Raw genomic sequence first — 25,671 nt, 5'->3', positions numbered from 1 at the left:
GGCACTATGGATTTTTGTGTCATGAAGATTTATAGTTGTTTTATGTTTATGACTCATTAGAACCTAATAATTTACATTTTTCTGCTCTATAAACTTTTAGAAACACCAAATATGTCTTAATACAAATTGTGCCACTTTTTACTATTTCATAAGAACTTTAATCTCACAATTAGCTCTTATTTTAAAATTAGAACTATGTCTCCTTATTAGGATTTAGTTAATTGTTATTTTTGCATTTCATAGTTACATATTTGTTTATAATAGTGACTTCTAAACTCATAATGACATTATTTTACTTTCAATTATTGTTACTATTTTGTATCCATTTACAGTGATGAAATTTAAACTAACATTAGGATATTTTCTTGATAAATTCTAACTTTCTATCTTATAACGGTGAATTTTTTTAAAACATCATAATGACTTCTGAATTTATAATTGTTATCATTCACGTCATCATCACTTTACATTTATGACGTCCAAACAAATGAGTTTAAATCTTTTAGTTGTGACTTTGAATCTCCTCAATCTAACTTCTGATTGTGACTTTTAATCTTGCAACTATGACATGCAATGTGAAAGCTTTTATTTTTAAATGTGTTTCCATGGATACAGGTGTTAAAAAATGCACCCTCTGAATTATTTGTGTACTGCTGGATCATTTACCATGACATAGACTCATTTCCTGAAAAGCGATGCAGAGAGGAATTATTTATTAGCGTGTTACATGACTCGGCTGCAGCACAGAGAAAGAAACCAGCTACTGCTATGGTAATACCTTCGAATGGATCAGAACCTCTGTCATTTTGTAGTTTTAGTTCTCTAACATCTTTAGGATCTTTGCTTCTCTTACATTATCAATGCACCAAGTTGAAAAGTGTTTTTCAACCCTTCAATAGTCAATAAGTAACTATACCTTTTTATCCAGATATTTTCTGCAACACTTATAGATTGTTTTAGATGTTTATTATGCTAAAATTGTCATTATACATTGAAATTTCACTTTTCTTTGTACATAGTTCAGGCAGTATGGACTAGATCATTTATGGCATTTGGTAAAAATGCTGATGGAAATCCCAACAGGAGCAACTTCAGTCCTTTCTTAGTCTCAGTTCCTTATATTTGACTTTTTGACGGCTCTCTGTACACAAACAGGAAGATCAAATGTATGATCACAGGTTTTGTGTCAGATCTTTTTCTGTAAAACAAGACTTTTTTCCCCTGTTGTTTGTAAGACCTCCCACTCCTACTTTTTTCCCTAGTATCTCCAGTTGCTGTTAATTTCTACTATTTTGAGCTCGTTTTTCTTTGGAATTGTTCTAATTATTTTACGCATTTAGAGAAATTTGAATAAATAACACTCCATTTACTTTCTGTCAGTAGCTAAAGAGACAATGCAAACAAGTTTCAATTTTCTTTTTCATCAAAATCTTTTGTGTGTAAACAAAAATTTCTTATTCAGTAATATTTCACTTAGAAGGCACAATTAGAAAACCTGTCTAATGACTATGACTAAATTTACAACTGAAAATTTCTAAATAATGAGTCTTAATCTAATGTTTTTACTATATCTAAATACAGCTTTCAGTATATTGAGTATGACTTCAAAACTTCAAACTACAACTTTATATATTTTATCTTTGCATTAAAAAAATTAGTCACACTGTTGCCCTTTATTTAGACAAGAAACAAGTAGAGAGAGAAAGGAGGGAAGAAATAATAGAACAGAATGTCTCAGGAATCACATTTATTTATGATATTTATGTACTCAAATTACAACTTTCTTCTTTATTACAACTTGACTATAATATTTATGACTTTAAAGATCTTAATTTCGGCTTTTTAAGTTTCATTATGACTTTAAAGCTCATAATGTTGAACTTCTTATTTTATGATTAATCTCAAAACAATAAGCTTGTGACTATAAACCTCAGCACTATGACTGAAATCTCATAATTACAAAACATATTTCTTATTTTTCTTAAACTCATAATAACCACCACAAAACTCTGGGTTTCAAATTCATAACCAAATAGTACTATCTCGTAATGTTTTGGAAACTTTTGTTGTGTGTTGGAAGATTTTTTAATCTAGTATTCTTATTCTAATAATCAAATTTTTACAGTACTTAAACTTATATTTGTGGAGTTTTTACAAAGTGGCATTAACGGGCTTCCATACTTGGGGTCGCAGATTTGCATTTTGTTTTTGTTTTGTTTTGGGGGGTTTTCGAGACAACGCCCACTAGCAAAGAAAGCCCTTCAGAGGCTTACATCTTCTTTTGCATAGACGATCTCGGCTCTTTGGAACGTATCCTCTTTGTTATTGCGCGTTAGCCAATCCCCACTCGAGTCTAAGAAGCAACGCCTACATATTTAGTAAATCTGTCCAATCACAGGCCCTCCTCCAGCCATTTTGTCGGTCGATACTAGTTTGTGGATGGGGGAATCCTGCTGGCCGCTGGCTGGAACCTGTTGCTCCGTAGTTCCGTGTTGTGCAATGGACGGGTGAGTTATCTCATCGACTTCACTGCTCTTCTTACATGTAGTTTTGGACTATTTACTTCCATATGAGACCAGACACACAAACATGTTGAAAGGTGCTGTAGTTTTCTGCAGAGTATTGCGTTCTGTTGTTGTGAAAAGAAGCTGTCGGAGAAGTTTGTGTTTGTCAAAAAAAAACAGGAAACGAAGCTACGTTAGCAGAGTTAGCCGCAGTGCTAGCCTCTCAACGGGCCATTATCTGCGGGGACAAGTCCCCTAACACTATCCGGCAGTACACTGTCATATATTTACCCGGAGAAAGAAGGTTCATAGCCGCTTTTGTCTAGCTTATGTCCGGTTTATAAATAATTTGCTGGAAGAGTCTCAAACTTCCAGCTCTCATCTCTACGGCAACGATGTGTCTCACGCCCACTGCTACTGTTTTAGCACTTTGAGGAAGTGAAAAAACAAATAAAAAGTAACTTATGGGACACAATTCTGAGCCGAATTAGCGAATTATTGCTAAAATACATTTTTAGTTGCTAAACAGTTATTTAAGTGTCTTTTTTGCTTTTAAAGATTGAGAAGAAATGTAAGTGAATGGAACTTTACATGGAGTTCTGTTTCGAACCAAAGTTGTAAACGGAAGTAATTTCTATTACTGAAACTACATTGATTGGTGGATTTTATTGATTATTTCTTTACTTTTTTGTAAGTTTTTAAAATTTTTTTCCTTTTGTTAACGTATTTAACTTGATAAATGTTTTGTTTAAGCGACAGACAAATGCGTAAAATAACTCAAAGAATGCTTTGATCCAAAATCAAAGCTATCTTATTAACCCAAAGGAAAATTTGTTTTACAATTTTTCCCTAATTTTGTTATATTAAAAACTACATTTTGAACAATATTTACACGTGAGGAAACATTTAGCAAATTGTGAGTTGAGATTTGAAGGAGTTTAATTTTAGTTTTAAAAACGTTTTAAACTAGTTTGAGATCAGATTTTAAATGAAATCATTACTAGAACAGAGCTGAACCTTCTGAGGTGTTTTTGTTCACCTTCACATGCTGTGCGTTGCATACTTCTGTTTAAGGCATTAATGCCATTTCTTTTTAAGAACTTTTCATTTTCCTTAGTTTAAACCCTCTGAACATTTAGTTTTAGCTCCTCTTGATGTTTTGCTGTATCACCAGTCTAGTCTGTTAACAAACCCATAAACCCCTGAAGGCCCCACCAGGCGACTCTTCTGTTGCTGGAGAATATTCTTCATCAGGAGTCATCCTCACACCCTGCGGGGTTTTCAGCCCGACCAGCCGGTTTCTCACTCATCCTACGTAGCTCTGAAAAGATCACACACCTCTGGTAAAGCGCCATGTGTTTGTGACTTTTAAAATTCTGCATGTTATCTGTTTTGGGGAGTAAATGTAAAAAAAAAATAAATAAATAAAAAAAGAAGTTATTGTAGCACCATGGATGTGTTTACATCCTAATATCACCGCATTAAAGCAGCTGAGGTTACGTTCAAGATGGAGGACGTTACAATCTAAACGTCAGTGACCTTTGACCTAAAACCTGGAGGTCGCTGTACAGAAAGTGGAAGAATAAATCCAAAACCTTCATGTGTGGAAATTGTATCAATCAGTCAAGGTTATTTGTGCAGCACATTTCAGCAAACTGCATTTATGCACAGATCCGGTTACGAGTGCACAAGTAAGACTTATTTCACGGTTCGGGAGCTTATACAATATTTATACAATATTTATACAATATTTATATGATCGGAGGAAACAAAGTCAAAAACCTGCTGAGATTATTTATGTTCAAGAGCGAAACGATTCTTTTGAACGACTCTAAGCCAGTTTTAGTTAGTAAGAACTGTTCTTTGTTTTTTATGACTTTACTTGCTTATGACACTCTTCTGGATTGTCAACAGGTGTTATTTTTAATTAAAAATGATTTAATCAGCAAATAAATCCATTTGAGAGGAATGGGTGAATAATTTTTATATTTCATAGTGCAGAAGAAGATTTTGTTTCTGCTGAGACAACTCAAGTCTGCTTTTCTTTTATTGTGCTTCCAAGTTACAAACAACCCTAAAATGTTAATAATGTTCACACTTGGTAGTAAAGAACTTATTTTTTTGTTTTCATATGTTTGACATCATTCAACCCAAATTTGACTTTTTCATGCCAGTCTGAACTAGGACTGCGTTGATTAGTTTCCTGGCGATTGCCAATCTTTAAGGAGTCGGACCTGCCAGTTTTTATTCAATACCATCTTTTTTTTCTTTTTTTTTTTTTACATAAAACACAAATCTCTAGAAGGTGGAAATAAACATTGTTGCTAATATCGGCCCAGATTCACAAACTGGATCAGCTTTGTCAAAAAATGACTAAAATCAGGAGATAAAATATTAATTCTGGTGCATTTTGCACGTTGTTTTATTGTATATAACTTCAATTGAACCAAGTGGATTTATTATAGTCTAATGTTTTAGCATCTCAGAATTGTGGATTTTTCAGACTTCTCAGAGCCGCTGTGTTTTCTCCGTGGGAATCACCGTCTTCTTTCATTTCTTTTGCAAAGATTTCTTTTCTGCGAATTGCTGAAGGTTTTTCACAAATCCAGAAACTCAAATGTTTGATCGATTTTTATTTATTTTTTATTATTATTTTTTTTCCTCTGTGTCCACAGAAAGCTTGTTTTGTATTTATTGTAGCATAGTGAGACGTCTCTGTCTGCTGTAGGTTTACTTCAAGATTTTGCCGATAATTTTGTTCAATCTTTTCAGTTAAACGTTTTGACAGATTTTCCTGAACCAGTAGGAGTAAAACCAACAGAACCAGGTTCCTAAAAGCTGTTGGACTTGTTGCGGTTTGCTTCAGAAGTTTGTTTAAGGTATTTTGGTTGACATCAGGGTGTATTTGGTTGACTTTTGGAGAAAATGATTTGCTAACCAAAGCAGATTTAACAGGAACAAAACATCTGCTGTGATCAAAGGCATGTTCATTATTTGCATCATTTATCATTTCCTGATGAAAATATCGCCTGACGACACGCAGGAATTTGTTTTTTATGTTTCTGTAAGAATGAGGATCAACAAACTGTCCATGCTCCATCATTCAAACCCTGTGCTTTTATTTCCAGACTTTTAAAACGCTACATTTAGTCAGCCTTGTGTTTTCATACAAAATTCTGCATAGTTTTCACAAATGTAATGTTTTATCAAAGTTTGAGAAATCCTTAATCTCCAAGGCAACAATTCAGTTTCTAAAATGCCTTGGAGGATGTAGCCCCGCCTTCAAGGCACAGCTCCTCCCACACTCAGCTCCTTCAGACTAGCCAGCAGCAATTAGCAAACAGCTGGTGGAATTGCTGAGCTCATTGTTGGAGCTGCTGCTCAGAGCAACGCTGGTAAAAACATTAAAGGGTTAATAGAGGAGCCATGTTGGGATGACTTCTTGGAGGCGGAGTTTCAGAAAGAACAGGAGATTTTAAAGAGACAGAGGCCTGATTTCAAGGCATTAAATCAGGAAGTCAAATTTCTAAAGTCATATTTGATACATAAAGCATTTTCATAACTTAAGTTAATATAGTTACTTGATTATGCTTTAAAATGGACAGTGTGCCTGAGAGACGCATAACTAAGTATTTTGGAACACAAAACAATATCGTCAGCATAGAGTGTGATCTTCTCAGTTAAATTACAATAAAACAATATAAATGAATTAAAGAACACTTAATTTCATTTTACCCACATCTTCATATTGTTGTTTCTGAGTTTTAGAGAAGAGAAGACATTTTCCAGAGTCTTAACTTACAAAGTAAAATTTCTTTTAAGTATTTGGCATTTTTAGCATTTTCATAACAACTGATGTTAACATAATTACTTAATTGTGCTATAAAGTGGAACAATGTGCCCGGAAAACACATAAAATCTCCCCTTTAAATATGACTGATGTTTCAACTGCACCAGTCAGTGGAAAAGTTTGATCTAATGCAGCTTTAGTGGCTTCAGTTCTGACCCACATTGTTACACGTTGACTGTTTAATTCCAGCCTAAAACATGATTATTTTGGGTTTGGTTCCAACTGTAGAAACGGTTCTGTATGAATATTTAGTCTGAGTCATGATTTTAGAGCAGAGTGACCCAGAAGCAGTTAAAACTAATAATAATAATAATAATAATAATAATAATAGTTGGTGGTGGTGGTGCAGCGGCTCTGCTTGGTCTCACCCTGCCGTCTCTGCTGGGCTCCTCTCCCGTCTCCTCCTGCCTCTCCGCTCGCGCCGTCTCTTTAACCCTGACCGTTTTCTGCCCTTTTATTTGTTTATCATTTTCTTTTTGCTGTTTTTGAGTTTTTCTCCCTGCTGCTTCTAACATGCTTTCTTCTCTTCACAGCAGTGTCCACCACGATATAACAGTTGGTACTAAGGTAGGCACCTCTGCTTGTTCTTCCTCCTGCTTTCTGTCCTTTCTGCTGGTTTGCTGCTCTGTTTGCTCACATTCCAGTTTGAGGATTCATCTTTAAGCTTTCTGTGGTTCTAATTGATTATTACCTGCAAACTAAATCTGGTAAATAACGGTTATCGATGGTGATGGATTAGAAATCACAGTTCAACACTTTGGAGTTCCTAAAATTTACCCAGATTCCTTCTTGTTTCCTGATTTTTCTGGTTTGTAAGTGGAAAAATCTGATCTTCATGATCTCTATAAATGATTACACTGCAAAAACTCAAAATCTTACCAAGTATTTTGGTCTAGTTTCTAGTGCTAATTCCTTGGTAGACTTAGTATTTATGTATTTTTTAAATTAAGATATAGCCCAAACCTTCTTCCTCTGAGGCCAAAACAGGCAAATTTAATGTACTCATTGGCCAAAAATAGAATTTAAGCTCATTTTTGAATTTCATAATTTTGTGGTTTTGTTTTACCTGTTAAATCTATAAATCTTCAGAGATCCAAAACAAAAGTAAAAGAAGAAAAACTGATCATTTTAAAAACATTTGTCCAAATCTTTACCTTGCTTGACTTTTGCTTGAAATAATCAAAATAATTTCAGAGGCCACAAATGGCCCCCAGACCACAGTTTTAACACCCCTCATAGAGGTGCTTCATTTAAGTTAGTAATTCCTTTAATATTGATTATTAATCACGATTAATCGTTTAAGCTCCAAATTAAAAAACTTGGTTTATATTCACTTTTCATCTCAGCTCTTCAGATAAATTCCTGCAGAACTGATTTTTGCCAAGTAAAAATATCACTTTGAATTTTACTGTGATATTTTGTTGTACTGTTGCAATTAAAATAAAAATTATGCTAAAAACCCCCCCAGTATTTTTACAACTGTATGAATGTGACTGCATGACACAAATACTGCTATTGGAAAAACAAACACATCTAGTCATATTTTCAAAGTTACTGATATTTATTGATGGTCCTCTGTAACAAACGGGTGGAGAAAATAGTAAAAACTTCAGATATTTAACATCTTACCTGTTGCCACGGTAAGAAATGTTCAGCAGTAGCAGTTATTGGTTCCACAGATCTGTTGTGATAATTCTGGTTTAATTTGCTGGTTTTTGTCACGTTGAGTCGCAGCAGCCATACTGCAGTTTGTTTCTGGTCGTGTGAACAGCGTCAGGCCGATTTATCACATCTCTAAGGAATGCAGTAATTGGGCAGTAAAACTGGAAGACACCAGAGCGTGTTGGAGCATTTACAGCCGACGATCCGCTGAAGACAGACGAGTCTTCACGGCGGGACGTCTTTATTTTTGACTGAGGAAATGTTTAGGTGTGTGATCGCTCCAGCGATATGTTTCTGCTGTATTTGGTGTGACTGTTTAAATTGATTGCTCTGCATCTCAGAAACTGCATGAAAGTGTTTCTGTTCAAGGTGAGAGCAGGAAGTTGTGGATTTACTGTCAGGATTTCTGCAGGTCACCTCAAACTTCCTACTGCTTAGCTGTCCAAAAAGCATAAAAACACCACAAATCCAGCGCTGCAGTGGTTAAATGCTGCAATGCATTATTACCTGGATTGAATGATATGTTTTATGGCGCCACATTCCTGCTAAAAACCCTGAGGAATCACAACACCTTTATTAAAGGGGCAGTATCATGTGAAATTTACATCCTGTTATTATGTTATTTCCTTTGATCCTTTCATGTTTGAGAAATCCTTTAATCTCCACGGCAACCATTCAGCTGTTCAAAACGCCTGGGTGGACCTAGCCCCGCCTTCGAGGCGCAGCTCTTCCCCCACTCAGCTCCTTCAGACTAGCTGGCAGCAATTAGCAAACATCTGCTGAGCTCATTATAGGAGCTGCTGCTCAGAGCAACACTGGTACAATGTTGTTAAAGGGTTAATAGAGGAGCCATGTTGGAATGACTTCATGGAGGCGGAGCTTCAGAAAGAGCAGGAGCTTCTTAAAGAGACAGAGGCATAATTTCAAGGCGTTATATCAAAAAGTCAAATTTCTGATAAGTTATATTTGATGTGTTTACAGACTGAAAATGGTGGAAATTTGTAGTTTTTATGCTTAAATGGAGAGAATAAATAAAAGTTAACATATCTTAGGGCTGAACAATATGGCTGAAATATGTATGATACAAATATGTATCATTTATGAAGCCACCACCTTAGCTTAGTTAGCTTCAGCATGGCTAACGCCTTTCCTCTGTATACATCCCCCAGAATGCAGTGTGGTTCTGGATCAGACTTATTGTCCTTTGATATTGAGATATCAAAGGACAATATTATTGATTTATTTTATTATTGTATTTTATTATTGATTTATTATCCAGCTATAACATTTTTTCCCCAAACTTTCCCAGTTGAGTGAAAATAAAACCGTACTTTCTTTTACTTTTAATGAGACGTTTAGTTTTTAAGCTGGTTTCCAGTTGTCGTGTTTATTGCGGATCGCTTATTAAACTTTTTGATATTTGAGAAATGTTGTTAGCATGTGTTCAGTCCTGCCTTGCTTTCGTTCCTGAACGCGGCGTTGATCAGGAGAAACGGTCATATCTGATCAGACAGCAGGAAGTGATGCGATGAGCGGGGGCGGCGTCCTCTCCGGTTTCCTCCTCTCACCTCAGGCGAGTAACTTGAAGCCAGGCTGAGTGCTAACCCCAGGTTCTGTTGGCGAGACCAGAACCGCCCCAGATAATCCACAGAAAGGAAAGCTGCAGGTTTCAGGAATTCCCAGAATCCCAACAGGTCTGTGAATGTCGGGAATAATCCCAGATAAACTGATGTTAGGAAGAAAACTGGTAAAATGTTCCAGTTGACATTTGTTTCCAGGTGATTAGTTTGATGAGTGGTAAAGGGGCCAGCAGGTGAACAGGGTGGAGTCGTGTTCAGACAGGCCTACATTTATGATAAAAACATCTGAGGGTGTCTGGGAAAGCATGGAGCAATTCCTCATCTGGTTCAATGAGTTTCTTTTTAGATGATTCCTGTGAATCTGGTGATTAACCTGATTCAAGATGCATCGTCTTTTATTTATAAGTTGGATCTCTTCCTACACATGGGCCTGTTTGCTATGAAATAAAAGTGAAATAAGAATGTTTATTAAAATACAGATCCTCTGTGTTGCACCTAAAGTGGTCCCTTGAAAGAAGACTTTAATTGGTGGGTAATATTTGCCTGAAATAAAGATAAAGGAGTCTGTCTGCATAAAGCACCTGGTCAGATTTGTATAATTCATGAATTGTATTTGAGGATCACAAAATAAATCAGTCCAGGTACCAGAAATGGCTTCGGCCCGCACTTTGGACACTTATCATCTACAACTGCAAAATGAAATTCGGCATTAATTCACGGCAGCCCGGTTCAGTCCGCTTTAACCCGACTCCAGTCCGCTTTAACCCGACTCCAGTCCGCTTGTTTAGAAAGTCCAGTTCATCTGTGGCTCTACCTCCAAACCTCAGTCTGGGTTCAGTTGAAGTGAACTCTGGTGCAGTTAGAATGTGTATGTGAACGCCAAGCGGACTGGAGACCACTACAAAATCAGGAAGTGGACTACAGCGCAGGGCATTCTGGGTAAATACAACCAAAACAAACATGCTAGGCTAGTGCTAGCAGGAGAAATGGCTCATTGTCTTTAAAAAAAGACTAAAGAGAAATCCTTGATGCCACTTCATTTTTCTTTCCTTTTGGTGAAGAAGGAAGTTGCGCTTAGTGTCTTCTGTGTCATTTCCTTCAGTGGTTCTTGGTGCAGCGCCCCCACAGGCCAGTAAGGGAACAGGTTGCTCAAAGGGTTTGGTTGGTTTGACTCAGAGCAGAGAAAGAACCACAGTAGCTGCAGAGGGAACCAATGTTTCATCTTTGGTCACCAATCAAACCAAATCTATCGAACTATTACCAGGAAAAACGGCCTTAAAGAGAAACAGAATCTTAAATGCAGAAATTGTCGTGAAATTACACAGGAACCAGTTTAATTCAGAAACATGCAGCTTTATCTGGAAGCAGCAGAGGTGGGCAGAGTGGCCAAAAGTTTTCCTCTAGTAAGGGGAGTGAAACTTCATAATAAAATTACCAGTAAAAATAAAAGGTACAGCATAGTAAGAACTCTCCTAAAAGTAATTTTTTCATAAAGGTTTCTCAGGTAAATTTCATTTAAACCATGGAAACAATTCCTGAGCTTCAGTTTTCTATTATCGTTTCCATCAACAATGATTTATTTTCAATCCCTCACTGATGCGGATCAACCAGCCGCATCATCAGTGATGTCATCAGAAGGAGCAGCGTGGCGGTTCTGTCGTTTCATGGCGGTTAGCTGGCGGCTCCTTTGTCCGGCAGCTGTCGGCCGGAGATGGAGACGGAGATAGAGGGCTCAGCGGAGAGGAGCGCTCGGGTTTCTGCTGCTTTTATTATTCATGGGAGGATCGGTAATCAGATCCCCGCAGCTTTATACAGGTAGAAAGAAAAAGCCAGAAACCTTTGGCTTCCTGCAAAGATGAAACGATGAGGCAGCAAAACGAGGCAGAGAAATGTAGCGTAACGATGAAAACCATTTTATTTTATCTCCTTCAAACAGCCAGCAGCCTCTAAAATTTAAAAAAGTCCAGATCAATAATGGTTCTTCAGACTTTTGAGTGTTGATGTTTGTTCCGATCAACACGCCGACTGTTTCCATTTCAAATATGTGCAAAAATTAGTCAGTTTTCCACCAATGTGAAAAGAAACCCAAGTCTGAACCGTAAGTGATCCACGCCATCTTGGTAGGCAATCCAAGCAATCAATCCATGGCTTCCAGACCAACAAACAATCTTGACCAATGTGAGAGAAAAGATTCATGAACAAAATGGCGGCTGTCCGGATCGACCCGTATGACAAGGAGAAGAAAAATGTCCGACAACGTGGACAAGCTGCCTCCAGTCTCATACTACGATACAACGACCTGCTGAACATGAAGCGTGCGTCCAACCTGGAGGAGCTTCACGGCCTGAACTCTATGAACACAAACAATCAGAGTTTAAACGGCTTTTTAAAGGACGTACAAACTGAATAAAAAGGTTTAGTGACTGGCAGAATAAGTACATGTAGTAACAAACACGCAGGCTAATGTAGCTAATGTATAAAAATATAAAAAAATATATTTATCTCAGTATTTCACAGTGGTGGGTAAAGAGCTCCTGCCTACCAAGATGGCGCGGATCACGCCCAGTTCAGAACTTTCCGTATTAAAGCGCAAAAATTCATATTTATTTTAAAAAACTATTTTTTTTTAAGGTTGCCTCTTTTATGTTTAGGTAGAGTTTAATGTTTTCCAATAACATAATTACCTCATCAGAGATACATCTACTTTTTTTTTAACTTAAAAATGTACCTAAGTTTTTAAAAAAAAATTTTTGTTGTTAAATCTTAACTGAAACCTTCACTCTGGGTTTCTTGTGAAACATTGAGGTTGAACTCTGTATTTGGAGTCCTTCAGTTTCAGTTTGCTGAATGAGACTCTGCCTGTTTGTCAGCATCTGCTTTTCATTGAACTGGTTCAGGAATTTACCCTCCGGCTCCCTCTGCTGGTGGGGCAGGAATCAGAGGCTGCAGGTGATGATCAGTTTCTAGTGTTCCTGCCGTTTGATTCAAATTCAGTCCACATTTACATCTGTGGGGCGCCATCTGCTGGTAGAAGTGTGTCACTGCATCACTTTCCCTGAATGTAACGATGGGTTTCTGCCCAACAGGAGGAAAACTCATTAGCACACCTGTGATTTTCTACCTCCTTAATTCAGAAAGTATTTTTTTACTGTTTGCATAATTAAAACTTCAATGTTTTGAGGCCGATATTAAATGTGATCCATTTAATTTGTTTATTTCCCAGAGAGGATCCGACGAGCTTTTCTCCAGCGTCTCCAACGGCCCGTATATCATGAGCACCACAGGTCAGAAATTCACCTAAAGCTACTTGAAGTTTTCATTGTTTTTTGTATTAATTTTTTAATTTTGGTTAAATATGATCATCTGTGGTATTTTGCATCATGATTTCTTCCACACAGGAATAATTTCAAGTTTAAAATTTTTTGTTTAACATTTGTGAAACATTGAAACATTTTAAAATTGGAAAAATGTAAAACATTAATAAAATAACACTTGGATCTATTTTGTATTCTATAAACGTTTATCCTACAATATCAAAGGTCTTTGAGTAACAGCTGGACTACGAATTAACTTTTTGTTAAAAAGATTTAGACCTGTTGCAGAACCCCGTCTCCCTCTCTAGCTAACAATGACTAGCATTGGTTTTACCTGTCAAGTCTCTGACAGATTATCAGTAGAGGAGGTGATTAAATTAGCTAATCTACCACCAGGGTGTGAGCTTAGCTAGTACCAGCTGTAGCTAATCCATCACTTATTAATCTTAAAACAAACATCAAGCCTAAAAACCTGAAACTGTACCCGACTGAATGTTTTGATCTTTGTGTGAAATGTTTCAGTGATTTTTGGGTGTTGAAACTTGAAACATAAATTGGCCTTGTTGTCAGTTGCTATGACAACAAGTCTGTAGCGTAGCCGACAGAGAGCGAGAGAAAAGAGTGCGAGTGGTTTTGAGTTCTTCTTCAGTGGTTTTTCTGCAATATTTTCCCTTTCCTGTTGCCCTGCGGCGTTGTGCACATGTGCAAAATGTCAGAATCTTAACAATAACATGCAGGGGGTCAAGTAAACGACCTCACCACTCAGTGGTTGAACGCTCTGACGTTTTGCTCCTGCAGCCAATGGGAACGACAGCAAGAAGTTCAAAGGTGACATAAGAGGCCCCAGCCTGCCGTCGCGGGTCATCCACATCCGCAAGCTTCCCAGTGACATCACAGAGGCCGAGGTCATCAGCCTGGGCCTGCCGTTCGGCGACGTCACCAACCTGCTGATGCTGAAAGCCAAGAACCAGGTACAGGCCGTCGCCATGACGCCCAGACCGACCCAACCTGAAAACTGAAGAATAGATATTGTTTCTGTATCTCTATCTGGATGTTTCCAATCTGTTTGGTTTTGGTAAAAGTGGATACGAATCCGACTTGTTTGTCCCAGTGGTTTGGTTTCTGAATGAGGGAAACAGAAACTGGTTAAAATGGTTGTTTTTATAGAACAATTTACTTTAAAAAAAAAAAAGTTTTTCACTGGTTTACTTAAAATTTATATGAAATTGAGGTTCACAACATTTTATTTTACAGTCAGGAATTTGTGTGTTTTCCAACATTTGATCCAAGGTAAAAAAAACAAAAAACCAACAACAACAAAACCCCCCCAAACCTTTAGCTTCGTGCTAACAGCAGGGCCTTAAAGCTGCTGTGTGTAGCTTTTATAAAAACAGTTTCACATATTTGTTTGACAGTTTGGTATGAGATATAAAATCTGTGAAAAAATTGAGCTATTTTGCCTTCAAGAAACAACCAATTAGAGCTAGGAGGTGGGTCATAGCACCACCAATCATGCCCATGCACACGCTGCTCACCCCGATGCATCTTTCTCCATCAGTGAACTCTAGCATGAATGCTAAAGCTAGTTAGCATAGCCACTGACGACGGTGAATAAACAGTTTTCCTGTAACAGGCCAGTCCATACACAAGGATGATTGGCAGCACTAAGACCCGCCTCCTGGCTCTGATTGGTTGCTTTTGACAATTGCAGCTCTGGGAGGAGATTGATCTTTCTTTACATTATCTATCTCATGACAAACATGGTGGCATTTTTAACATTTTAAAAAGTGACTCTGCAGCTTTAAGGTCCAGGATCGGAGTTGTTGAAACCTGCAGAAGCCCTGACTGTTTGTCTGCTTCGTGTCGCCTGTCAGGCCTTCTTGGAGATGAACTCGGAGGAAGCGGCTCAGAACATGGTGGGTTATTACTCCACTATGATGCCCGTCATCCGACACCAACCCGTCTACCTGCAGTTCTCCAACCACAAGGAGTTAAAAACGGACAACTCCCCCAACCAGGAGGTAACTCCCGCTCTGTCTCCAGTCTGGTGGCCCCTGGTGGCCCCTGGTGGCCCCCGTTAACCGCTCTCTCTCTCTGCCAGAGGGCCCAGGCGGCTCTGAGGGCCCTCAGCTCCTCCCATGTGGACACTCTGATGGCAGCTCCCAGCACGGTGCTGAGGGTGGTGGTGGAGAACCTGCTGTACCCGGTCACCCTGGACGCCCTCTGCCAGGTGAGGACGTTGCTTTCACCTAGACGTTATCTTTACACCTGGACAGGAACGATTAGCTTCAGGCATGGCAGGTAGAAACTAAAAATCAGGCTGAAATCTGGGTTTGAACCTTCAGAGTCACATAAACACAGTTACAAAGTCAGCCTTCTGGAACGTGTCAGTTTTGATTAATTACATATATTCATAACCTTGTATGAATAAACGTAATTAATTTTGATCAAAATTAATTACGTGCATAAATATTTATATTGTTTTGATTTTGATTAAGTAGATTTTAATACGTTCGAATTTTTTACACAGTTAGTTGGGTTTTTAATTATTGTTTTTTTTTTTTTTTTTTCCTTTTTATTGTGTTTCTGGTACAACAATAAATCTGACGCACGAGCAACATCTGTAAACGGCATTGATGGACGTCGAGGTCGCTTTTAGCTCAGCGATCTCATTGGACACTGGAAAATACCGTCGCTGTGTTCAAGTTCTGCTAAAAGGAGTTGGCTAAAAGAGCATCTCAGGTGTAGCAGCTAATGCTAATGTCGGCGACCACAGTCCATTTTTGTAAAGAAACTTCAGGAATGATCAGGACTTTCTGAAACACTTTGATCCAGTCTGATTGTTTTAGAACCTGGATAGCAGATTAAAAACTGTAAATATCTTTGTTTTGGAGCTTGTATGTTTATTTATTTAGTAATTTAGCAGCAAAAAAGCGATTTGAATTGAAAATGTTGATAGTTTTTGATGGTGTATCAGTTGTTGGCGCTGTGTTGAAATGATTCAAAGACTTAAAAACCTGCTGGTTGAAAGTAAAACCCTTAAAACTTTTACCTGAAATCGTGTCTCTGCTCCTGTTTGACCCTCAGATCTTCTCAAAGTTCGGCACCGTCCTGCGGATCATCATCTTCACCAAGAACAACCAGTTCCAGACGCTGCTGCAGTTTTCAGACGGCTCATCCGCCCAGGCAGCCAAACTGGTAACCAGTGCTGCTCCCAGTGCTGCTCCCAGTGCTGCGGCGGAGCGGCTCCCTGACGGTTCTGTTGTGTTCCAGACTCTGGACGGACAGAACATCTACAACGGCTGCTGCACCCTGAGGATCAGCTTCTCCAAACTCACCAGCCTCAACGTCAAATACAACAACGAGAAGAGCCGGGACTTCACCCGGCCGGACCTGCCGTCCGGAGACAGCCAGTCCACCCTGGAGCACCAGGCCATGGCCGCCGCCTTCGGTAAGGACGGCCCAGCGCGCCGCCACGTGAAGCCTGGCTTTGCAAAGGGTGGCAAGTTCAAAACCTGTTCGTCCCTCCAGCCACCGGGGGCGCTGTGTTTAGACTGCTGACTGCCAGTGGCTGAAGCCTTTTGCCAAAAACTCAGTATGGAGTTAAATAATTCAGAATCAGTCTATGGGCTACAAAGCATTACTGTTTTCTAACTAAATCAGTTCTTTCAGAACGAGGCGTTTTTGGGCCTCCTGTCTCTTTAAATCCCAGTAAGCTGCTGCTGGCCACGCCCCCTGACTCAGCGTTTACACTCACACACCAAAATGATGCCCAGTTCTCACCTTATAAACCCTCTGAAGCTTCAGAGCAACAGAGACACAAACAGAAGTACAAAAATATGCAAAATGTGAATTTTGAATAATAATTTAAGGTTCCTTATTAATTCACTAAAATGTTATTGACTCATTCATTTAATTGTTTTATGGTGTTTCTGATGCATTTTGAAATGTTAATGTTTGGAGTGTAATTAGTGAGATAAATGCCTGTTGTGCCTGGGCTTATTATTGAATGTATTTGAATAAGGGACTTGATGTCTGTTACATATAATGAATTATTGAACAAGCTAATTAGTAATTAATGCAAAACTTAATTAGGAATTTAATCCTCTGATGAAAGCTTTCAGCTTTTCCAGTAACTGTATTTGATTTAACTGTTGCTGATTTGCTCTCCCACACTTTGAGAGTCTCTGATCTACAGAAACAGATTTTTTTAAAAGTTGCAAAGGAACCAGACAGGAAGTAGAATCGGCTTCAGATCCTCCTTTCCGATAACGCAGAACGTTTCTCTCTGCAGCTCCAGGAATCATTTCTGCGACGCCGTACGGCGGAGCGACGCACGGCTTCCCGCCGGCGTTCGCGATCCAGCCAGCAGGTGAGTTTCACCTGAGGAGCTGCGGCCAATCAGAGGCCAGCGTTACAGTAACGGGAATGTTTTATCAAATATTCAACCCAAAAAATGTTTGATGCTCAACTTCTGCTGATTGTCTGTTTATTTGATGAAGAAGTGAAAGTTTTCATCCGGAGGTTTTTGAAGCGGCTCGTTTTCCTTTTCTAAACTGATTTCGCCACTGATGATGTCGATTTGTCCCAAAATGAAAATGATTTTTCCTCCCCTGCGGTGAACCAACCCCTGTTGTAACAGTCGTGGTTTTATTCAGGTTTTATTCCGGTGTGTTTTCTGTCCCAGTTTCCTCCGCCTACCCCGGCCTGACGTTGCCGGCTCTCCCCGGAGCGCTGGCCTCCCTGGCGCTCCCCGCCACCGCCAGGCTGGGCTTCCCCTCCTTCCCCGCCGGACACTCGGTCCTGCTGGTCAGCAACCTGAACCCTGAGGTGAGTGGCGCCGGCGCCGACGGGCAACACTCACCTGCTTTAACCCCAAACTGCTGAAAATATCTGATCAAAATGTCTAAACCCACAGAGCTGAGTGGGGAATCCTGAAACACAAACACTTCCTCTGAGGTTTTTAGCTCTGACTTCCTGTTATGACATCATCACCCCCTCCCCCCCTACACCTGCATCCTTACACAGAACACACACCTGTTGAGTTATGTTTGAAATGATCTTATTTTACCTGAGTGAAGTTTCCCGCCGCCTCTTCAAGTCTAACAAAATGGTGTCAAACGTTTGTTTGTGCCGTTTAAAGATGTTAAGATATTAATAAGTTTCCAGAGGTCAACCAGAGGTCATCGAGGTCAACCAGAGGTCATCGAGGTCAACCAGAGGTCATCGAGGTCATTTACTAAATCAAACAAGTTTGATGTCAATCAACTCGATTACGTTTGTGCAGCAATAATTGTTTTGTGCTGCTTTTGCTTTGAAGTTACTGTTGATGACCTCTGATGACCTCTGGAAACATGTTTTCAGTATTTTGTAATGTCTGAGGCTCAAACTAAAACTTGACTCCATCTTGTCAGATTTGAAGACGGTTGGACGTTGAGCTTCACTCTGGTTTTATTTTGACATTATCTAACCCCATCCTCTCCAAAGGTAATTTATCCTTCTGATTGACCCCTCACCTGTCTTTTTGTTTGTTTTTTTTCTCTTCCCTTTTAATTTGTTGCCATGGAAACGCCTCGGACCCTCCACCTGTCCTGCCCTCCCACCTTTACCTGTCCTGTCCCTCCGCTGCCTTCTCTGCTGTCTTTAAAGAGAGTTACGCCCCACTGCCTCTTTATTCTCTTCGGTATGTTGTCACTAGCTTCTTATTTTTGAATTATCAGTACCACCTGGATGTTCTGGTTTTTGTTTTGAATTTCTTTTTATTTTATTTTGATTTATGTTTCTTGATTTATGAGAAATGAGTGACTGCTTGTTTTGTTCGACCTTTTGAGTTGATTTGAGTTTATCTGCAATACGTGGAGCTTCTCCTCCGATGTTTGACGCTCCTTTCAAGTTTAAATATTTGGCCTCAGTAATTCAGTTGGAAGTTGGCAAAATCTCAGCAAAACGTTACAATCAGCTCCTGTTAGCAGTGGTTTAATATTTATGTGATGTAAATAGGTTCAACTTAATTGGGTTCATTTTAATTAAGTTGTTGAAAAAAGGCAAAAAATAGTTTAAACTTCTTTCATCTGTTTTGAGTATTTTTGTCTTTTAATTAACAAATGAACACATTTTATTAATAAACCAGAATAATACCTGAGGAAATGTCCATAATGTGTTGCCATACATAAGCTAACGTTAGTAAGACTGAGCTTTATTTTGAAAATACAGTGAAATCATTTTACATGGATAATTATTACTTTTAAATAAATGCACTTTTATATTGAAGATTAACTGTAGACTTTATTTTGAAAGTCCATCTCATCTCTTATTCCTGTTTTACACCCTTTAGTTCTTCAAAGAGGCTCTTATTTTGAAGAAAACCTTTTTCTTTTTGGAAATCCTCCTCTCAGTAATAGTAACAGTAATAATACTAAAAATAGTTTTAAAAAAGTTCTAAAATTAAAAGTAATGTAGTGAAAACAGCAAAACTGTAATAATAATAAAATACTAGAAAACATTTTAAAAATAATAATAAAATTCTAAGAATAGTAAAAAAAACAGTAAAAGAAAATAATAAATAGTGACAATAATAGCAGGAGTAAAAAATAGGAATAAAATGGTAAAGATGGTTAAAATAAGGCAAACAGTTAATTAATAATGGTACTGATTGTAAGATTAAAAAACTGTTGATGATGATAATAAAAGTGAGGAGTTCCTTCCAGTTGCTCGCTGATGGAAACCAAGTCGTCTTGGTTCCAAACAACCTGGAGCTTTTCAGTCTGGAGCTTCTGCAAACTCTGAGGAGCTGCATGTGTTGTTGTTTCATTTCAGTTCACTGAGCCTCAGTTTAAGTTTGCATGCTGGGTTTCTTTCAGTTTGCATGTCCTCAGTGCTGAACCAGCTGTGCTTGGTTTTGTTTCATCAAACCCTGTAATTCAGTGTCTACATGGTGTAATCTACCATCGTTTTATTTAATTTTCTCCGACCCTTGTTCTTAATTTCTTCACTTGCATTTCCTGTGAATAATCATTCAGGAATCCCTGCCTTCAAAGTTATATTTACCAATTTGTTGTTGTTTTTACTCCTAGCCTCCTTCATGTTAGTGTGATATTCCCATCAAAGTCCAACATTTCCATAAATAGTGTTTACCAGTAAGACGAAGGGTCAGTGTTCTGCTTCATACAAGACGTCTTGTAGGATTCATGACTGTTCTGACTCGAACTAAAATGAATATTTAAATGTTTTTTTCTTATTTCTGACTGTGTGTCAAGGTGTTTATGGAGACGTGATGAGAGTGAAGATCCTGTTCAACAAGAAGGAAAACGCTCTGGTCCAGATGTGTGACAGTACCCAGGCTCAGCTAGGTAACCGTCTGCACATGCTCAGTGTGACCCCATTGTTGTTCTTCCATTTATGTTTTTACTGCTTCTAACAGAACAAGTGATTAAAAAATCAATAAATTCCGCCCGTTACCTGGCAACCCCAGCAGAGTTCCGCCCGTTACCTGGCAACCCCAGCAGAGTTCCGCCCGTTACCTGGCAACCCCAGCAGAGTTCCGCCCGTTAGCTGGGCCTAATGGACCAGAGAGCAGTGGCAAATTTAAACTACTGGTTGGCCACAAAATTTATTGCTTTGAAAATTATTTTTTTTATAAACTCTACATATCATTAAAGATCCAAAACATAAAAAAGGTTTCAGACTTATTTAGAAAAAAAAAACAATTTTTTGTGTCATCAGTTTTGTGTGATGGTAAAAATTGACCACTCTTTGCTTCTATCACGGACCTCAAATGGTCCTCGGGCCACACTTTGGACACCCCTGCCACAGACCGATCCTATCCTGTTCCAGGAAACATAATGGGTCACTTTCAAAACAAGATGGCCGCCATGTTCATCCTGACATCATTCACAGAGTGCATTGATGAAAATAAAAATCCAGATTTTCTAAAATAATTTCTTCAAAACCAAAAATTTCATAAATCATTGTAGCCCTAGTTGAAACCATTTTGTATGGATTTTGTGTATATGAAGGTCTTTAGCATCTAGATGTTGCCATTTGCTATAAATAAAGCTGGTAAGTAGGAGCAGAACGTGAACGTGGAGGTGTTGACCTTTAACCTGCTTTGCCTTGCAGCCATGAGCCACCTGAACGGCCAGCGGCTGCATGGGAAACCCCTCCGGATCACGCTGTCCAAACACACCAGCGTCCAGCTCCCCCGTGAAGGCCACGAGGACCAGGGCCTGACCAAAGACTACAGCAACTCCCCGCTGCACCGCTTCAAGAAGCCCGGCTCCAAAAACTACTCCAACATCTTTCCTCCCTCCGCCACCTTGCACCTCTCCAACATCCCGTAAGTCTCCAGAACTCAGCCAACCGGAGGAGGAAGGTAAGAAAACAATGGCAGCGCTCTTATAAAACTGGTCTGCTTACGTTTTTTAGCCCTTCTGTGGTTGAAGACGACCTGAAGATGCTGTTTTCCAGCTCTGGCGCCATCGTCAAGGCCTTCAAGTTCTTCCAGTCAGTCACTGATTTGCTCTTTCTGACCTTGAAACCTATAAAATTACAACTTCTTGTTACTAAAACATCAGCAGCTGTGTGTGTGTGTAGTTTAAATCCTGTTGTTAAACCGTTTCTACATTTAATTAATGAACTTTTATCAAGTCATATTGTTTTCTTTGGTTCTATCGGTCCTTTCAGTTTTATGTTTTCAGGTTTGGTGTTTATTTTGCGATTATTAATAAGTCGTTTTATTCATTTTTGTTTTCCTGAATGGAGTGTCTGTTTGTTCTCGTCCAGGAAGGACCATAAGATGGCTCTGATCCAGATGGGTTCTGTGGAGGAAGCCATCGACTGCCTCATCACGTTCCATAACCACGACCTGGGCGAGACGCACCACCTGCGCGTCTCCTTCTCCAAGTCGTCCATCTGAGCCGGACAGTTTCTACTTTTATACGGCGTCCACTACACTCCAATCATTCCGATGCAGAAACCACCACAACGTCTGCTGTGATGTTAAATTATTGTGTTTTTTATTTTTCTAGACTCTTTACCTTCAGAGAAAGGTAGGATTATCCCATAAATACGACACTTTAGAGGTGCTTCTCTGAAGTCCTGTAATTATTCTCTAAAATCAGAGAAAAGTCAGTATTCTGAGTTTTAACTGTTTGATAAAAGGTCAGGTTGTCAGAATTTACTGTCCTCCTTGTTGGGAAGTTTTTAGCGTCTTCTGCCTTTTGACTTTTAATCCCGGATTAAAGTCGGCCTTCACAAATCCTTCAGAACTGACTTTAACTCAGAATGATCACTTTAATCTCTGATTCTCGCCTGATCTAATAAAACTTTAAAATTGTTAAATGATGATCCCAGTTTGGGAAGTCGTAGCTTCTGACTGTCACGTTTCAGCCGGGCGTTCCCTGGAGACGCCTCGTTGACCTTAAAATGACCCCTGTGCCTTATTCTGACTCCAACACAAACGAAGCCTCTGAATTGGCAAAAGCAGGTTTACAGTTGAGATGAATTCAGATATATTCCTATGTTTGTGTATTTTATTGGTGTCAGTGCTTTTCTGTTAGTGTTTTGTAATGTTGGTTACCGTAGCAACAAACATGTGAACTGAGTGTGTTAGCAGCTTCGCTACGTCGTTTAGATTGAACTTTTCTTTCTCGTCACTTTCTGGCTCTTTTCTTTCCCAAATATGCAATCATTATGTAATCATATATTGTAGCAATATTTTAATCATTCCTGAGTTTTCCTTTTATTTTCCTCGCTGTCGGTGAGTTCAGTGTTTCCGCTGCCTTCTTCGACCAGAAGATGAATGTTTTTTTGTTTTTGTTAGTTGCGTGTCTCTCGGAACGTTTTTAATTTATACGTTTGTGATCCACTACAGCTAAAACCAAAAACATCCTTTTTAGATGCAAACAATCCCACCTGCCTCAGGTTTCTGATTTTTAAGGACTAAAAAAACAAAGTAATAGTGGTCCAGGCTTTTATTGCTGGTGTTTGTCTTTTTTTCCTGTGAAAGTGAAAATGACTTCAACCGATTTGCTCACGTTTGGTTACGCGGCCGACGTGCCTTCAGTCGCAGCATCACAAAGTGAAATCCTGACAGTTTCATCAAAGTTTGGTTCATTTATGTCTTAATCTGACAAACTGTCCACATTCCAGCCACTCGAAGCTCAACTCCATTTTCAGCGTAACGCGGTTTTGCTGTCTGAACGAAGTAGAAATGAGCTGCTGAGGTTTTCGGTGGCGATGCGTTCGGTGCACCTGGGAAAAGTTTGAGGAACTTTGATTAGAAAAGGTGAAAGAGAGACAACGTCCCAGTTCAGATGTTTAGAATGAAAGGTTTTAAAATCATGTTACAACGCGAAAATGTCGCCTTTTGACGAGTTTTATCACGTTTTAACGTCGTTACGACGGGAAAGTTGATATTAAACTTGTTTTGCTAAAACAAACTTTCACATTATAGCGAGTTTTACATCATGTAACATAAAAGTTTTTTTATTATACTGTGAAACCTTGATGAGTTTTATCATGTCGTAATGTGAAACCTTTTCTCTATAGTGAGTTTCACTTTGTTATAAAGAGAAAATTTTACATTTTGATGATTTTTATCTTCTGTTAAAACAACAAAGTTCCTCATTGGAGAGAATTTTACATTATTATCTGAATGTTTCTCGTTTTGACGAGTTTTATGTCTCGTCATGTGAATTTCTCATTCTAATCAGTTTAAATCTCGTCATTGTGTGAAACTTTGGAGCTGAAAGAAAAAAGTTTTGCATAATAATGAGATGAAACTTGTCAAAACATAAAATTTTCACATTGTAACAATTTAAAACAAGTTTTTCACGCAACACAATAAGAAAGTCGTTAAAACAAGGAACTTGTGTTATACCAAGATGGAAAACTCTTTGTGACAAACGTTCAAACGTTATAAGAAAAGAGAGTTTCTCATTTTAAGAAGATTTAAAACTTGTTAAAACGAGAACCTGGTTGAGTTTTATGTTGTTATAACAAAAGTTTCTCACATTATCTAAAGATATAAAACTTGTTAAAAAGAGAAACTCTTTAAAACAAACTTTAATGTTTTAATCAGATGTAAAACATGTTATAACAAACTTAACATAAAACTTGTTAAAACATGAATCTTTCCTGTTAGTGATTTTTAAAAAATATTTTGCATCTCGTTATAACTAGTTTCACGTTATAACAAGATATAAAACTCGTTAAACTTGAAACTTGCGTTACAATCAGATGTAAAAGTTGCTGCGATAAATTGTCTCATTTTGACGAGTTTTAAATCTCTAACATTTAAATTTCTTGTTTGAATGAGTTTTATATCTCACTGTAACAAAAATAATGCTCCTGAATTTATTTCCCACTTTTGGCAGTTGAATTCTTCCATAGATGAGAAACGCTGAAGCTAAAGAAGTCTCCTCTGATTGGTCAGTTCCAGTGGTCTGATCTGACTCCGCCTACTAAATCTGAATCCATTTTATTGGCTGAAATGTTTTCTATAAAACTAGGAATACTACATTGTACTTCATAGATTTTAGTCTTTAAATTATATTTACTTTGCAACTATGTTAAAAGAAATAGTTTGCTTATATATTTAATGTGTTTTTTGAGGGTTTCTGTTGGTGTCGAGAGTTTGGAGGATTTCCTACCATCACGTAAAGTGGACCAATGAAAACACTCCAAATGCTGGACAGAAAGTCTTTCATTTACTGTGAAGAAGCTTCTCACTGCGAACACAGCCATCCGGCTGCTGGTTCAGTTTCTCCCTGGGTGCACCTGAATGCATCGTGACCTTTCGTTGTCCGGTGGATCGGGAGCCGGACCGGGTCAAAGGTCAGCTGACTGTACAGACATGTTTTATACACGGCTGTCTGAGAGGTGATTGTTGGTTTTATATCCAATGAAACGTGTATATTTTGGTTCGAGTGTGCAACAAGTTCTGAGCCTTAAATTGAGTCACAAAGAAAAAATAAATCTGTTTTTTTTTTAAACATTTGGACTTTTGTCATTTCTTATGTTTGTTTTTGTTGCACATCTTCTTTTAATTTTTATGGTTTCTTTGTCCAAAAGTGGATTTTAAAATCAGATAAATGTGTCAAACTGAAAACTACGGTGGCCCAGAGGTGCAAATTCAGTTAACACATGAATAACACAAATTTATTTTGAGATTAGTCTGAAACATTTTCTATAAAAAAATTAACTTTGAGTTTAAAAAGTTTTTTCCCGCAAATTTTTGGGGTTTTGGACCTCAAACTTTTTATTCCAAATTTCTTATAATTAATCTCATAATTTGAGTTTTCTTGGCAGAAATTTACAAAACTTTTTCTTCTGTTTATGCATAATAGGATGGCTCCAATACATTCTCCCTGACTCATATCACCTTAGTGGTTCTCAGAAAACATAATTCTTCAAGCTTTACATTTTCTGGATGAGTCTTTATCCCTCTGCAGAATAAAGGCGCTGTGTTTATTTCTAACCAGAACATATCCTTCAGTTTTCACATATAACAAGTTTAATTCATGTTAACATAAAGTGAGAACAAAATATGAATAAAAAAGGTCCAGCAGAGGGCGCCAAACTCCAGAAGAAAACGAAGTTTATACAGAAACCGCGCGGCAAAGAAATCAAGATGAACGTAAAAGTTATAAAGTTATAAAGTTTTAAAGCTGTGCTTCTGAGTAAGCTTATCCTGTCCTTAATTGTGTTTTTAGAGCATAAATTTGTTTTTGTGCCTTAAATGTGTTTGTTCTTCCATCCAA

General features: G+C 38.3%; 1 protein-coding gene across 7 annotated transcripts; it reads left to right on the top strand.

The window, feature by feature from the left end:
* Positions 1-643: 643 nt before the first annotated feature.
* On the top strand, positions 644-24,903 carry ptbp1b (polypyrimidine tract binding protein 1b). Of its 7 annotated transcripts, none has more exons than XM_044129270.1 (15): positions 644-771; positions 6,891-6,921; positions 12,820-12,880; positions 13,709-13,881; positions 14,785-14,931; positions 15,012-15,140; positions 15,998-16,108; positions 16,184-16,361; positions 17,205-17,282; positions 17,598-17,740; positions 18,560-18,593; positions 20,167-20,259; positions 21,029-21,245; positions 21,335-21,412; positions 21,692-24,903. In XM_044129270.1, exons 1-15 carry the CDS (start codon positions 728-730, stop codon positions 21,822-21,824), a joined length of 1,650 nt encoding a protein of 549 aa, XP_043985205.1. In that variant the 5' UTR covers positions 644-727; the 3' UTR covers positions 21,825-24,903. The 7 variants fall into 7 exon arrangements, with proteins under 7 accessions (XP_043985205.1, XP_043985204.1, XP_043985207.1 ...); XM_044129269.1 differs by having other exon boundaries at positions 6,888-6,921; XM_044129267.1 differs by lacking the exon at positions 644-771 and adding an exon at positions 2,393-2,507 and having other exon boundaries at positions 6,888-6,921.
* The last annotated feature ends 768 nt before the right edge of the window (positions 24,904-25,671 follow it).

The sequence above is a fragment of the Gambusia affinis genome, linkage group LG10, assembly GCF_019740435.1.
Source record: "Gambusia affinis linkage group LG10, SWU_Gaff_1.0, whole genome shotgun sequence".
Classification (NCBI taxonomy): Eukaryota; Metazoa; Chordata; class Actinopteri; order Cyprinodontiformes; family Poeciliidae; genus Gambusia; species Gambusia affinis.
This window is presented reverse-complemented; position numbering and strand designations above follow the sequence as displayed.